The sequence below is a fragment of the Acipenser ruthenus genome, chromosome 21, assembly GCF_902713425.1.
Source record: "Acipenser ruthenus chromosome 21, fAciRut3.2 maternal haplotype, whole genome shotgun sequence".
NCBI classification, from domain to species: domain Eukaryota; kingdom Metazoa; phylum Chordata; class Actinopteri; order Acipenseriformes; family Acipenseridae; genus Acipenser; species Acipenser ruthenus.
The window spans coordinates 31,527,159-31,543,412 of NC_081209.1; the positions used below are offsets into that span (position 1 = coordinate 31,527,159).

Here is a 16,254-nt window from a genome sequence, read left to right on the forward strand (position 1 = left end):
CACAGGCACACAGACTGGGGGTTCACAGTGTCTACCTGCTCCTGCTCCCCAGTGCACAGGCACACAGACTGGGGGTTCACAGTGTCTACCTGCTCCTGCTCCCCAGTGCACAGGCACACAGACCGCCTGCTCTGACTGATGCACTGCACTGTACTCCAGCAGCCCCGGCTCTGTAGTGACTCTCTCAATGAGCCACTGAATGAGAGAGGAAACAATTAGCGCAGCCACCTCTAATCGCAGTCACAGGCTACGAGGAGCTCAGGAAATGTTCTGTTTCCCTACAACCAGCGACTTTCCTGTTTCAAACACTCTGGCCATTCATAAATAAACACACACACACACACACGCACACACACACACACTATGCGTCCTCCGTCGGCCATGGCTGGAGCATGCCATGCTTGGGAGGGGCAGGGACAGGGACCGGGACCAGGCTTTGGAGTAGCAAATTAGCTACTAGTTTTGTTCATTCATTTTTCAACAATTATTGCTAGGACTACTACTACTACTACTACTAGACCAATAGGTTTAGAAAGCCTGATTTGGAGTGTTTGAAGTTTGGTGTGAATATCCTCACTGCCAGGAGACGCCATCTCTAACGCTGAACCAAAGCCAGGGTGCAGTACTGCGCATTACCACCGCTGCTCCCAAGGTAGTAAACAGACTGGGAGCATGTGCCCTGTAGGAAACCTGTTCTGCTCCCTCCTACACAAAGACGCAGGACAATAGACAGGATTTTCTGTTCTTTCCTGTGCCACTCCACTCCCTGTTATTATTCTATTTATCTTTCTTTTTTTTTTTTAAATCAAAACTGAGCACACCAGCTGCCCCGCTGTGACTCAGCTCAAGCACGTTGGTCAAACAAACAGCCGCCATGCCACAAGAACTTGCCTGCTTCATGCACCCCCTCCCCTCTTCTCTCTTCTTTTACTCACACACATTCTTTGGGAATGATAGAGTCAGTCTCTAATGGCCGACCCTGCGGTTTTCCCTTTATCCGCTCCACGCAGCTATGACTAAGCCAGTTGGAATTCCTGCCTAATTATATGCCCACTTAAAAGGGACAGCCCCCCTCCCCTCCCCTCTCCTCTCCTGCTCTACCCCCCTGTCATGCTTTTTATGAACAGCAAAGTCTTTCTGCAGGCACGTACACACTGTACTGGTCCCTCAGCCCCGGGCCATGCAAATTCACAGCAAATACACAACTAACAATGGATTGTTTACAGGAAATGGGGGGCGGAGGCTGGCATGTGTTTTTGTTAAGAGAGAAAAGTAATGCATCTTTGAATCATTAAGATTCACCACAGGTATAACACATAGAGCCACTGTTACCCTTTGATTCTCTTTACAGTCCAAGTATTTCTCACACTGTTTTTTGTTCCTCATGTTGCTTTCAGCTTGCAGCACTTCTGTTGCACACAATTTCAATAGCTATTGTAATTGTTATTCTGCATTCATGTTCCCGTGTCTAGCATCTCCGGGATGCTATTGTCTTCTCGCTGAGCAGATCGATCAGTTCAAGGCCAGTTCAAGGCTTCAACGGCTCTCCTCCCCTCCCTGAAATGAACCTGAGCCCTGTGTTGATTAGCAGGCCTGCACCTGCCCTGGTGGGAGAAACACATGCCTGACTGGAACAGACAGACCCGTGGGGGATATTCAAGCCACGCCACGCCAGCAGCAGCAGCACTGCGCTGGGCATTCAGTCACAAGGCACAGGCCTGATACACACAGCAGCGAGCAGCACCTCGGAGCTGCAACTCAGAGTAAACAAGTCACTGGAGTGGGGGGGGGGGCAGGGCAGCGAGGACATGCGCTCCTCACTTGTGATATTTGCACACATTCCTTTCTGTTTGTACACTTGACATTTCTGTGACATTTTCGCTCAGCTCCCTTCCCCACTCAGGGGCCAGGCCTCTGTGAGGCTTCAAAGCAAATCCCCTGCAAGATGAAAGACCAGCCGCTATGCAACAGGAGTCTTATTTCCACTCCTGCAGTCTCACAGTAGACAGGGAGGGACACGGTTAAAAGCAATGTGAACAAATGGAAACAATGTTACCGCTATTGCAAAAACAATAGCGGTTTCATGAAGTGATGCAATGGCCACCCAAATCAAACATTTACCCCAAAGCGAGAGGCTGGTGGACAGGGACTCCTGGCCAAGTAATTAGTGACAGGCAACGGAAAACACAGGTCCAGACTGACTGGAAACCACGAGCGCCCTTCAAGAAACATCTGTGCTCAAGAAAAACAAGGCAATTATCTGAAAGAAATTTAGAAGACGGGTACAGCATTTGTCCTTCAAACAGAGCCTGCAAGTCTGCCACTAAACCAGCCCTCAGATTAGACTAGCCTGCACTGAAACCCCACAATACTGTCAGATGAGACTGGCCTGCACTGAAACCCCACAAATACTGTCAGATGAGACTGGTCTGCACTGAAACCCCACAATACTGTCAGATGAGACTGGCCTGCACTGAAACCCCACAATACTGTCAGATGAGACTGGTCTGCACTGAAACCCCACAATACTGTCAGATGAGACTGGCCTGCACTGAAACCCCACAATACTGTCAGATGAGACTGGCCTGCACTGAAACCCCTCGGAGAGAGAAATCATGCAAATGTGTAGCTTTAACTCCATCTGGCTGTCTCTTCCTCTTGTTTATCTCTGCCTGTGTGTCACGGAGTCTGGCGCACTGTAGAAACTGCTTTGACTCATTATATAGAAGCTCTTTCCTGTTCTCAGTTGTGATGCTGCACCTTATTTCAAAGCAGTGGATGCTTAACTACAAAAAAACACCACATACATCGATAAACCACAAGTTTCCTTATCAATTGATAGACATTCCCAAAACGCTCGAGTCCTCAAATGTTTGTATGCAAAATTCCCACTGCCAGCCCTGCTGTAATGCATGCAGAGGAAACACACAGGAGTTCAGACAGTTCCCACTATTCCCATTCCCATACCACTGTGCCCAGGAGTACAGCGAGGCGCACTCTGCAGCCCGGTGACTGACGCAGGACCCGCCCCTGAGAGGCATGCAGAAGCCAAGCCCATCTCCAGCCCCCCTGCTTCTCTAAGGGACCTGTCTTCCTGATCCAGAGGCAGCAGAAATAAAACAAACAGCTCTCTTATGTGAGCAGTAAGAGTCATCCTGGCTGTACTTGTAGCAGTAACAAGACACCTCAAAATCTGCCATTTACTGATATTAACTTGCACTTAAAAAAACTAAACAAACAAAAAAAAAAAAAACCAGCTTGGGAGTTGCCATATCATCTGGTATAGAAAGCGAGACTAGACACTGCGTGTTACTGGAGGTGGCACCATCTGTCTTGATGCACAAGCACCCCTGAGCACCGAACCATGACACGTTATTAGTATTGCCCGACGTGTTGCTTTAAATAAAGTTCACCTAGCAACAGAGTGTTTTGACCATTTGGTTCCACTCTGTTATGGTGCAACGCTGTTGCGCTGTGATCGGGATTTATTTTGTGCAACATGATGCAGTTGTCGGGAGTTTTTCTGGGGGGATTACATTAGTGCATTATGAATCTTCTGTGTCAGTAGTACATTCAAAATATGTATTACACATACAAAAAGACTAAACAATTCCCTGCTGTGCCAGTTAAGGCACCATCAGACACCATGCCAGACTGCTAGCAGCTTCCAAGTAACAAACTCATGGCTGGCATTGTCACTCGTGTTTAGTTAACTTTCTGCTCTCAAGGCAAGCAGACAGGAGTATGTGCCATACAGCACTCCAGTCACAGCGGCAATGTTAAATTACAGGGAGGCTCTACTGAAAGGGGCTTCATGTTAAGGAGGCCACATCATTTGATTCCCGCTCCCTGAAACACCTTACCCACAGTTGCACAGTTTTTCCAGCATAGACAATAAAGCGTGATTGTGTGCACCTGCAGGACACGTGCAAGTGCATCAAAAACCTAAATTTCTCAATGAATCTCAGCAGGCTGCTGCTGCTGCTCCCCCTGGCTCTTGCCCTGCTAAGCCCGGCCCCCTGACAGCGGGAGGGGGCAGAGCCCCGGCACTCACCTTTCTGGCAGTGGTTGGAGGTCCAGCAGCGGTAGTTGTAGTTGTTGTTGAAGTTGGTCTTGGTGCACAGTGGGTTGTCCTCCATGATGCCGGGGCACACGTCTCCGCACTCCTTACTCTGCTTGTTCCCGGAGATGTAGTTGTTGTAGTCGGCGTCCAGGATGAGGGACCAGTCCACTGTGTCCAGGTAGCACAGGTCGGGGTTCTTCTCGATGCGGATGGAGCCCCTGGTGACGTTGCGCAGGTTGTAGAGGCCGATGTCCTTCAGGTTGGTCATCTCGAAGATGACCAGGGCATAGTTGTAGAAGAGGATGCGGCCGCGGATCACGGTCAGGTTGGGGAAGAGGTCCCGTAGGCTCTCCAGCCCCGAGACGCGGAACAGCAGCAGGTAGTCTGTGATGAGAGTCAGCTTGGGGAAGCGCAGCCCCCGGAAGTCCTCTGCCTTGGCCGTGGAGATGAGCAGGATCTGCAGGTAGCCCTCGATCACCGTGCAGTTCTCCAGGCGCTTCAGCTCATGGATGTCATTCCGGATGTCAATGCTCGGGCCGCAGACTGGGGGGAGGAAGAGAGGGGACAGGGCGTTAGTACATACATCCATCACAGACTGCACATTACCAGGGTGCGCTAGTACATCCATCCACCACAGGCTGCACATTACCAGGGTGGATAACGGACACAGTTAAAGCAGCGCTCATCCCCCCCCAGCAAGTGGAACTCTTTGAACATCATTACTGCAAGAGTCAGGTCCCAGCCTGCAGGAGCGCACAGTGTGCAGCAAGGATTCATATATCTGCCAGGCTCGTTTAGCCATCCCTTCACTTGTAGCAGCGGGGGTGAAGGACATTGGAGAGCAGACTGTACAGTAACTCCATTCTGTGCAGGGATCTTGGGGGAAGCGTGAGCCATTCTTAAAATAGATTTTTGTGGGAGACTGGAGTTCAGAGTGGTGTATAAAAATATTCTTACAGGACACAGTTACTGTATAACTTTGTTTTCTTAAGTACCGGGCACATTCACCCTGGTATCAAAAGTGCTGGATTTATTTAAAGCTGCTGTCCTGTAGGTTCAGGGGATAAGGTCCTGAACTGTAGGGTGGAAACTAGGATGCTGTGCAGCAAGGCTTGAGGGCGCCGGGAGGAAGTGGATCAGGTTGTAACCCAAACATACTTTCACAGTACAGAGTATTTCAGAACTGCTCCCCGCTTACTGTATTATTCAAGTTTGGGACGATGACTATTCCTGATTTTATAAAAGCCTAATTCTCTATAGTACAGTTCTATCTAAAAATAACTAAAGACACAACCAAACCCACATGCACACGAACACACACGCAGACACACACACACACACACACACACACACACACACGCGTGCACTGGTCACAGCCCGACGCCCACGATTCTGAGACCCTGACCCTGACACCAGCAGGAGCCGCAGTAGCAGAAGCAGCTCTGCTTTAGTAACTCTTTGCTCTCAAGTCACAGAATTGTTACACTGATTAGCTACTGCACTGCACAGGGCTTCTGTATTTATTCAAAAATTTACTCCTTCCAGTAAAGGAAGATACATTGCGGCTCCACAACTAAAAACGAAAATGTGTGTGCGTGCGTGCTGTATAAGTGGGGTGTTTGTTTGTGTGCATGTGGGGGGTCTAGCTTTAACACAGATCAAAAACCATTTCCTAGTTCTTTCTCCTTTTGTCATTAACCCTTTAAGGAATTTCAGGAATGCCCGTAACTAGGAAGGTTGGGGGTGGGGTAAGAAAGGGGTTATTTTAGAGCAGGGCTCTTATTATTCCTGTTATCTGACCACTCAACATGTTGAACAAAAAGCCAAGATGTTGGTGAATGCCTGCCTTGCACCCCACACCCCAAACCTGCAAATCACAGATAACCCTTTTTCATTTAAGCTGCAGGCCACAGCCTTTTAATTGCAGCCCAGCTGGAAGTACAGAGAACGGGGACACAGTGTGTGTAGTTCTTCTAACTGCCCAATGATCCGGTTATTATGTGTGTGTAACACATGACCTGGCTCCCAGACGCTCATCATTACGGTGTTAGACAGCCATGTTACATGCGTGTGAAAGGCGCTGTATTGAGTGAAATGTTGTGATCATTCCAATGGGTTTCAGCGAGTGCTGTGCTTGTATGCTGTTCACGAGTCCGGCTCGGGTTGAAACGCGACTGGTTCGCTCTGTGTACAGCTTCTTGAAACTGGTGCGCGGACTCATGTACAGCTTCAGCGACAGCTTTCCTGCCCACTGGTAGAGCAGCGCTGGGCCGACACGTTTCCAGTATCATGTATCAAAGGTCATCGCAGCCCAGCACCTGGTAAAGGTCAGCCCCCGCCCCCAGTCCCAAGCCACAGGTCTTTAACAGCGTCTATGGGAAGGATGTGCAAACGCAGCCCTACACAGTATCCCTTAGAAAAGTTTACCACAGTATTATAGAAGTTTTACCATGCTTCTATACCCTGGTTTGCTGTGTTTATTAATTAGCTTTATCATACAGTACCTCCCTATTCTTTACAATGCTTACCTATGCTTTATTACACTTTGCTATGATTTTACTATGGGAAACTTTTATAAGAGATGCTGTACTGTAGTTGTTTAACCCCCACCTCAACCTAACCAGTCTATTCTGCTTGCAGTCTCAGTACCTCTGAAGTAAAACAGTAGGAAAAGCGCATGGTGCCGAGAGAGCGAGAGAATTGTTAAAAGGTTCATGTATTTGTTACTCAATTGACATACATAGGTTATAGACATGAATGTATGCATCCATGCATGTATTCTTCTTGTAAATATAATTATAGGTGCATTTCAAACAGTTGGATCATTTTAAAGTTGATGTAACCCACATCACAAAGTCCCTGGGATGAACCACAGCAGTTGTTTTTCTCAGCTCCTGACACTCAGGGATAATGTGAAAACGCTAATCCCCGCTGAAAAACGTACAGAAGCGGCCAGTCGCTCAGAGCCAGCCCGCTGCCTTTCAGCTGCACAAGCGCCATGTGCTCATGAATCCTTTATTACACACCCTCCTCACGCTCAGCCATTATCAATGCCGGCCAGTCTCGGATATCAAAACCTGCACACAACCGAACCCGTTTAATGATCTCTCATCCACTCCCAGGCAGAACACTGACACTGCCCATCAGCAGAACGGCTTTGTACTCCCTGTTAATTAGCCTGGATAGTGTAGCAGCGACACGGTTTATCTCCTCTCTGCGCACGAGCACAATGGTGACTCAGATCGCTCTGTCATTCTATCACTGTCTCTCCAGCTCACACACTCACTGTGGGTGCTACACGGCTTGCCTGTTTCACAGCCCTCACTGCAGTAACTGCCAGTCCGCCTTGTCGGAAGGGAAGGTTAATTCTTCATTCTCGAGACACCTGCTTTCCTTTCTAAACGCTTGTCTACAGTTGCTGTTATTATTATTGTGTGAAAGCCACTGTGCTGCTCTGCAGGACTCCTGCTGCTGCCTCATGCTGGTGGAGTCCCTGCGTGGTAACTGGCAGACTCCACTCAAGCTTCTCACAAGCAATTCATCTGAAATGTCATTTTATGGCACTGTCGTCCGCAGTGAACGGAGCTCAGAACCCTGGCCTCCTGCCAGTCAATTTCTTTACTGAAGATAAGAAAGAGGATGAACAAACAAATGCTCGATTTATTTACTTATTAAAAAAAAAAAAGTGAAGCCCTCCAGATATGAATATCATATTACACGCACACCATGCATGCACACACACCACCACACACAATGCATGCACACACACCACGCATGCACACACACCACACACACACAATGCATGCACACACACACACACACACACACACACACACACACACACACACCCTCCCCCACCCCCCGCCCCGCACACTGTTCCTCATGTTTGTGCAAAGGCTCACTGCACCCGTGGTTAACTCGACACCTTGGATAAGTCACCACTGAATGGCACTGAGTTCACCAAGGTTCACTGTATGTCTGTGTATATATATATATATATATATATATATATATATATATATATATATATACAAAAACCAGTTGAATTGGTTTCAATATGGGATGCTTTCTTGTATGCTTTAAATAAATGAAATAAACAGCAAGCCCGCGTGTCCCCCGCAGTCATTACTACACACGGAAGAGCGTCGAGCGGCACTGAAAGCTGAAATCAATGAACTGGCTTGTTTTCATTTGGTCGGACACGGTGTTTCACTGTGTTTTCAATGTGTTGCCTGCAGAAAGGCTGGAGGCATGATTTGTGAAAGGAAGCGTATCACTTCAAGTGGCTGTGGTTGTTGGTCCACCCCTCCAACACCTCAATCCTCAGCCAAAGGAAGAATTCGTCTTTGGGGTCCCAGACAATCAGTGTTGGTTAAACGGACTCTATAGAAAGAGCTGGCCTCCTTCACTCTCTTCACTGCCTCTGTTCAATAGATCGGGATCCTATTTAAACCACAGTGCAGTACAAGCCCTTATACTATGGTTTATTGTCTACAACTTGTTTTAATTAACAGCATTGTTTTGGTCCCCTTAAAGACGTGGTGCAAATTCTTGGTAAACCAGGTGCAACGTGTCAATTTCTACCCAGAAATAGAAACAAAACTGTTGACACCCACCCCATGAAATGAACATTAAAACGACATTGCATTGTGTAAATAAAAGCAGCATCTTTAACAGGCATGGGCTCATTGAGAAGGCTCGTCCGTACAAATAAGAACAGAACTCATACTGAAGATGGGGTAAAGACAAGCTGCCCCTCTGATGGGAAATTACTGAACACACTGCTTTGAAATGTACATGGATTGATTTACTGGTAATTGGAATAATGTTCCTTATTAGCACTGCAGTGTATCTATCAATTGCATGTTTAAAGTTACAGATTTGCAATTACTATTGCTCTACAGCTGAGAAAGATAAGAGAGGGGTTCCTATCCCTATCACATCATACAGGTATGGAATTATCCAATCTCTAGCGTTCTGGAATCATGCAACCAAGCAACAAGCACATGAAACATTCCAAAGATTAATGTATAGCAAAAAAAAAAAAAAAAAAAAAAAATAGCAGTAAACTTACAAAAGCCTTCAATGATTACTGCATGAAAGCCTGGCATTGTGTGGCATTACAAGTTAAGGGAATCACAAACGGGTCCTCAGATGGGGATACAGCACTCCTGCTTGCCAACGCAGGGCAGCTCTGGTACTTGTAGATTGTGCATGTTGATTGAATGCGCTCACCGGAAACTTCAGAGGGTTACAAACTAGCAAAGCAGGGGACTGCAGAGGCACATCAAGCCGTCAGTACCCGAGAGCGAGGGCCCGCCCCAAAGCAGAAAGGCTTTTCCTCGCAGTGCATTTGCTTTACTAGTGGACCACATGGCATAAAAGCAAAGTTATCAAGGGTTCGAACAACTGAGGTTTGTTGAGATGTCTCTTTGTGGGTCACAGCAAGCTACACAACAGCACCAGCCTCTGGAGAAGGGGGGGGGGTTGTTTGTTTTGTTAGCAAGTTTGAGCTCTGGCTTCATTTAGGCTTTACAGATCCCCCCCACAAGTGCACACTAAATGGAATTAGCCTGTTTCCTTTTTAATAGGCATCCTGGATGAATGTGGATTCTTTGAAACACATGTTGCATTTCTCAGAACAGCCTGTAAATGTATTTAATAAGCAGGCTGTGTTTTTGAAGGCAGCCTGTGAATCAATGTATACAGTAAACACACACACGCACAGTCTTGGGTACATGGTTTGTGTATGTAGTCTAGTTCACAAGACTGGGGAAATATTCAAACAGTACTACTCTACAGAACATGTGTAAAATAAGAAAGCCTGCTAGACAGAAGAAACGGAGCAGGTGTTGCGTTTAATAACTGATAAGGTGAGCATCACAGCCTGTGTTGTCTAATTAACTCAAGCCTTGTTGTAACTGTATTCAAAAAGAACACAGCTCAGTAGTACAAAGCATGTTTGTTTTGTAAAAAAAAAATATGGTCTCAAAGTCAATTCAATAAGTGCCAACAATACGGGCAATTTAAAGTATTAAAAGAAAAGATATGTTTACTATTATATTAGTCAAACACAGCATTCTTGGAAAAAAAAAAAAAACAAAGACAATCTGACGGCTTGTGTTAGCCTAAACGTTCTTACTGTAGTGGGACTCTAAAATTAGAATTGCATTTTAAAAAACGTAATTCTATAATTAACGAGCACATAGTCAGGCGGATCTGGCTGAATTGTGGAACCCCGCTCGCTGCTGGCCGTGTCCTGGTCTGTCCGCTAGCTCGCCAGAGGAGCCGAGATTCAGAGTCTGCCGAAAGATCTCTCCGGCGGTGTGTAACTCTACAGGTTTGTAAGGGAGTGACACAGCACGGATCCCCACAATCACCACAAATACAGTACAGTGTGTCCTACTGTCTGAGACATTAGCTCACAAACATATTCTCAAATAAATGTAACGGTATGCATACTATTGTTCTACTGCATTAAAAGTTGTCTACAATACCGGCTGCGTGTTTTTTTGTGGGCTCAGCAATGCGTGCTATTATATCATCTTATTATTATTATTATTATGTAGGTTTATTTTGTTTTAAATCGCTTTACACGGAAACATCCGTTTGCTGTTGATAAAGTCAATAGCTGGCGCTTCAGCTCACATTAATCATCCTGCATTGTACTGATAAGAACACCTGAATAGATGTAAACTATTCTGCATGCGCAATAAAACGTTTCAAAAACATACAAATGATTTTATTACAACGACCACAACAAGAAAAAACGGGGGCTTTAATGTGTCCAGAAATGGACGGGCCAATCACAACAGAAATCCTCGGGTAACGTTGTTTTTTGGCGAGCTTAGTGCAGTGCCGGTTACTGCACTGCCCGGTGTGAAAATCTCTGCACTCAGAGGTACAGTAGAATCGCACAAATCCAATGCATAGACTTCTAATATAATACAGCAGCTTCCCCCCCAAGCTTTTTACCCCTAAATTTACATTTTCGTTGTAACTGCATCATAGCATTGCGTACTGCAGTCGAGTCAGGATGTCCCGACACCGATGATGTGAACGGGCTGTGCTAGACTTCATTACTTAGTGCTGTAGTGTGTTCTGGTTTAACACTATATACGGTATTGTACACACGTTTCTCTTTAAAACAAACCTGCTTAAATTCCGCACCGCCACAGACGCTTTTTTACTGTTGTATTTGTTGATCTTTGTTGTGTGTAATTTTACAGGGAAATGTCAAACAATTACGTTCTGTAAGAAATACAGGAATCATTAAATATATTGTATGAATTAATACAAAATAAAAAAAATTAAAACAGAATAATTAAGTTAAGCGGTTTCCATGTGATGAATCAATGTCTACATTGTTTTTGTGTGGGCGTCAGTACGACTAACTAGCGCGGTATTATTAAACAAAAGCACACACATTGAAAACACCTGAGTTTACAACCTAGGTACGAGTTAAAAAAACAACAACAATTCCGTCAAATTATTCTTTTGTTTCGAGGTAATTCGTCCTATTTTTCTGCCCATAAACAGTGCAACTATACTAGAAGGGTTAAAGAATATTGGAGCCATTAACTACAAAACAATTATAATAGTCGCAAGCAAAATTCTTACAAAACGTGTCCGTTAGTGCATTGAATTACAATAGCAGTCGCGAAGTAATACAGCAACATAATCATCTAAATTATGTAATGTATTAACCTATCCTAAAGTCTATTTAAAAGACATGTACGTTGATTTGAAAACACAGAAGCTACACTTGCCTGTGTGTGACTCCTCTGAACACATTGTAAGAGAATGGGTCATTTACTAAACTAATCTGCTTCAATAACAAAACAGGTTTCATTTCAGACAGTCTTTATAACATAAACGACTCCTAAAGATTCCAGTGAAGCAGAGAGTTGAAATATAAACACGTGTTCACCTGGGTCCAAGTGCTCAGCATAGTCAATCAATATTAACAAATATGAATACTGTGTAAAATTAAAATATCTATGTGATATTCGCAAATATATACATATACACACACACACATTTTACACACAGCTCTCTCTGCTTGGATTCATTCATTATTTGCATCTTGTTTTTCACATAAGAATTAAATCTGTGAAGACACCAGGTAGCATACTTTTTAGTTTCGTTTTTTTTATTAATGTAAAACGAATTAATAAGAGAGGGATTGTAATGTTATTTGAAATGGTACACAAACAAAACACACACTATATATATATATATATATATATATAAAATCTCATAACTGTTGTGATAATCAACATGATAATATACTTACTCTCTCCATTAGCGGGGCACAGACATATCACACAGACTGACAGCAGAAGACCCCAAAACAAGGTCAAGGGCTCACGTCCGGCTCCAGAAGTCATTCCTCTTATTAATCCAAAAATAATTTGAATGAAAACAAATGTTACTGTCCTCCTCCCCTCCCTCCCCCCCAAGAAAACCCACACAAATGTATTCCTTCGGCGTAAACAAAAACCGCAAAAAAACGAGAAATACTCCTCGGTTTGTTTAACAAGAAAAAAAAAACTTAATCCAGACAGAGAGCTTTGTTTTCTCTTACTCGGTTGTTTAATGTTTCAGTAAGTGTTTCCCCCCCCCAAAAAAAAAAAATTAAATAAATAAAAAAAACGGAAATATTTCGTTAGGCTTGCCAATTATACAAAGACGCTGTGAAGCCTAACACAAAACACAAAGTGCCGCATTCGTCCTGCTGGTAACATTCAGCATCTTCGACCTCCATTTGAGAGAGCGCAGAGGGGAAACACACGCACACCGACACAGAGTCACGCACGATATATTTAGAGATAAAAACGAACCCGCAACGGAGATCTCCCGGTGCGTACAAAACGGAATTCAGCAAATGTGTACCAAAAAAAAAAAAACACACTTCAAATCCGAATGCAGACTCGGTGCGTACTGCATGAACACTGGAATTTATACAATGAATGAAAATGCAAACTCTCTTTCCTCTCTTACTAGCCTCGGTTTCTAGCCGCAGAGATAGTGGTGCTCTTTCCAAAATATCCGCCACTAGCAGCAGCGGCACGAAAACGGTTCAGCTGCATCCCCTTCTCGCTCGCTCGCTTTGCCCGGTCCGTCTCTCCTTCCCCTTTTTCAGTTCCCTTTAGTTTTTCCTGGGAACGTGTTCCAGAATGGTGTGTGTATGTAGTACTAAGGGCACAGTTTTGGTTAAAAAAAATGCAATTGTGGAGAAAAGCAGAGTTATTGTAGTAGAAAGAGCTCTTTATAGGTCTTGTAATGGTCTCTGCAACACCACTTTGTGCCCGTGTGAAATCCTGCCTCGATGTCTGTCTCCGGGGCTCAGTCGAGTCTACGCTGTAAACAACAAGAGCCTCGTTTCACTCACACACACTAAGCCGGGAGACTGGAAAAAACTGGCGTGGATTCCCATATGAAGTCCGTGCAAATGGAGCGGACTTTTCAAGTGGTTTCCTAAATTTACCAAATGATTCCCAGATCCATTTAGGGCAATTGTAAGACTGCCATTGACTTTGGAATGAGAGGATATGACGTGTATATGAATTACTGCTGAGACCTCATTGCTGATGTTGAATACAGATCAATAGCGTGTGTGTGAAGGTTTATATATATATATACACACTATTTGTATTATTGGCTGGTATTACACATTGCATTTTGTCTATAAATTGCACAGCCAACCAATTACCAAGGAATGACAACATAATTTTTATGTTCCAAAGGTTACAGGAGAAAAAAGAAAACAGCTCATGAAATGAATTCCTTAAAATCATACAGGACTACTCTTATAAAAGCTTACCACAGCAAATTTGCATGGTCATTTTACAGTTTTACCTTCATGCATTTCTCATGGTTATACTGTGCATTTCTCATGGTTATACTGTACATTTCTCATGGTTACACTGTGCATTTCTCATGGTTACACTGTGCATTTCTCATGGTTATACTGTGCATTTCTCATGGTTACACTGTGCATTTCTCATGGTTACACTGTGCATTTCTCATGGTTACACTGTGCATTTCTCATGGTTACACTGTGCATTTCTCATGGTTACACTGTGCATTTCTCATGGTTACACTGTGCATTTCTCATGGTTACACTGTGCATTTCTCATGGTTATACTGTGCATTTCTCATGGTTATACTGTGTATTTCTCATGGTTATACTGTGTATTTCTCATGGTTATACTGTGTATTTCTCATGGTTATACTGTGTATTTCTCATGGTTACACTGTGCATTTCTCATGGTTATACTGTGCATTTCCCATAGTTTACCCTGGTTTGCTGTATTTTTTATATGCTTTACCATACCTCCCTGGTGTTTACAATGCTTCCATGGGCTCTATGATGCTTTGAGTATGCTTTATGACACTGTGCTGTGATTGTATTTGTGCTGGCTGTGCCCTATATAGCACTGTGCTGGGGCAGCATGTCTCACTTGTGTGGAGCCTGAGCTCTGTGCTCTTTACCTATAGATTCATGTGTGAGGAGTGGAAACAAACCAAGACTACCGTTGCAGAAGGGACTATAAACATTCAATGTGATTTATAACAGGGGGTGCATCTGAATGACCTAAACTGTGTAGTACCTTAATTACACTACTCAGAATGTATACTCTATAAACAAGCTCTATTCATGTTGCTTGTGCTTTGCCCCGGGGCTGACTCAGCAACACAGAGAATTGTGAGGGTCTGGAACCAACTCCCCAGTAATGTTGTTGAAGCTGAAACCGTGGGATCCTTCAAGAAGCTGCTTGATGAGATTCTGGGATCAATAAGCTACTAACAACCAAACGAGCAAGATGGGCTGAATGGCCTCCTCTCGTTTGTAAACTTTCTTATGTTCTTATGTTTTTAAAAAGAACCCAGTGAAATCCTTTGACAAACCCTTCAGTGGGAGGTATTTGTGAAGACATCGCGAGCTGAAGCACTTGTTAAGGACTTCTGCACATTTCTTTTTAGTCCCTAAAGGCAACACCTGCAAAGGGAAGACAAATCCTGTTTATTCACATCCTCAATATACTCAATAATACCATGTAATATAATATATATACAGTATATACAGTATGTAACATATTTAGCATGTAATCCAATGGCTAAAGAGGACCAGGGCTGGAATGTTGCATATTCTAGAACATGAGACACGCACCTTGCAGCTCATCTGCACAGACACCCTTTCAATGAGGTTCATTGAGCAACAAGCTGGATTTCTGTGATGGATTTCTTTTAGCTGGAATAATGGGAGCAAGACCCAGCCTGCCTACCAGAGAAAGACGACCTCATCAGAGCACAGCCTCTATTCACATTTTATTAGGGTTTATGCTTCACTGCCTGATGAATCACTGTCTAGATCTACAGTATGTAAACAGTATACTTATGTGTGTCAGTGTGTGTGTGCGTGTGTGTGTGAGAGCAGGGAGGGTATGGATACAGTATACTTACATGAGCTCTGAGGATCTCAATGCATGAGCTCTGAGGATCTCAATGCATGAGCTCTGAGGATCTCAATGCATGAGCTCTGAGGATCTCAATGCATGAGCTCTGAGGATCTCAATGCATGAGCTCTGAGGATCTCATTACTCAAAGCCTGTGCTACCCAGGGACGTCTATTTAACATACAAAAAAAGTGTTGCTGTTTTTTTAAGTTTAGAATTCTGTCATATGCATGGAGTAGCATCTGGACACAGGATAAAGTGACTGGAATTTTGAACAATCCTTAATGGTGATTGGTTGGTTTCTCACTTGTGATTCAGAATGGTTGGCAGTGGGGTGAAGCCTTTGGTCAGGTCAGTGGTGATGGGAAGTCTCTCTGATCTGTCAGGGAGCCTGTGTGAAACATGATGTGCTGCTCTCTGTGTCTCTTATCACAGGGAGCCTGTGTCAAACAAGGCATGCTGCTCTCTGTGTGTCTCCTATCACAGGGAGCCTGTGTGAAACTAGGTGTGCTGCTCTCTGTGTCTCCTATCACAGGGAGCCTGTGTGAAACAAGGTGTGCTGCTCTCTGTGTGTCTCCTATCACAGGGAGCCTGTGTGAAACAAGGCGTGCTGCTCTCTGTGTGTCTCCTATCACAGGGAGCCTGTGTGAAACAAGGTGTGCTGCTCTCTGTGTGTCTCCTATCACAGGGAGCCTGTGTGAAACAAGGCGTGCTGCTCTCTGTGTGTCT

General features: G+C 44.5%; 1 protein-coding gene across 1 annotated transcript in view; it reads right to left on the bottom strand.

Moving 5' to 3' along the window:
- LOC117963120 (insulin-like growth factor 1 receptor) overlaps positions 1 to 13,539 on the bottom strand; it is a 75,719-nt gene extending 62,180 nt beyond the window's left edge. The window contains exons 1-2 of the mRNA XM_058995577.1: positions 12,360 to 13,539; positions 4,055 to 4,606 (exon numbers count right to left, since the gene is read on the bottom strand). Coding sequence (XP_058851560.1) covers positions 4,055 to 4,606; positions 12,360 to 12,453 — 646 coding nt within the window. The 5' untranslated portion in view covers positions 12,454 to 13,539. The remainder of the gene's footprint in view (positions 1 to 4,054; positions 4,607 to 12,359) is intronic.
- Positions 13,540 to 16,254: the final 2,715 nt, after the last annotated feature.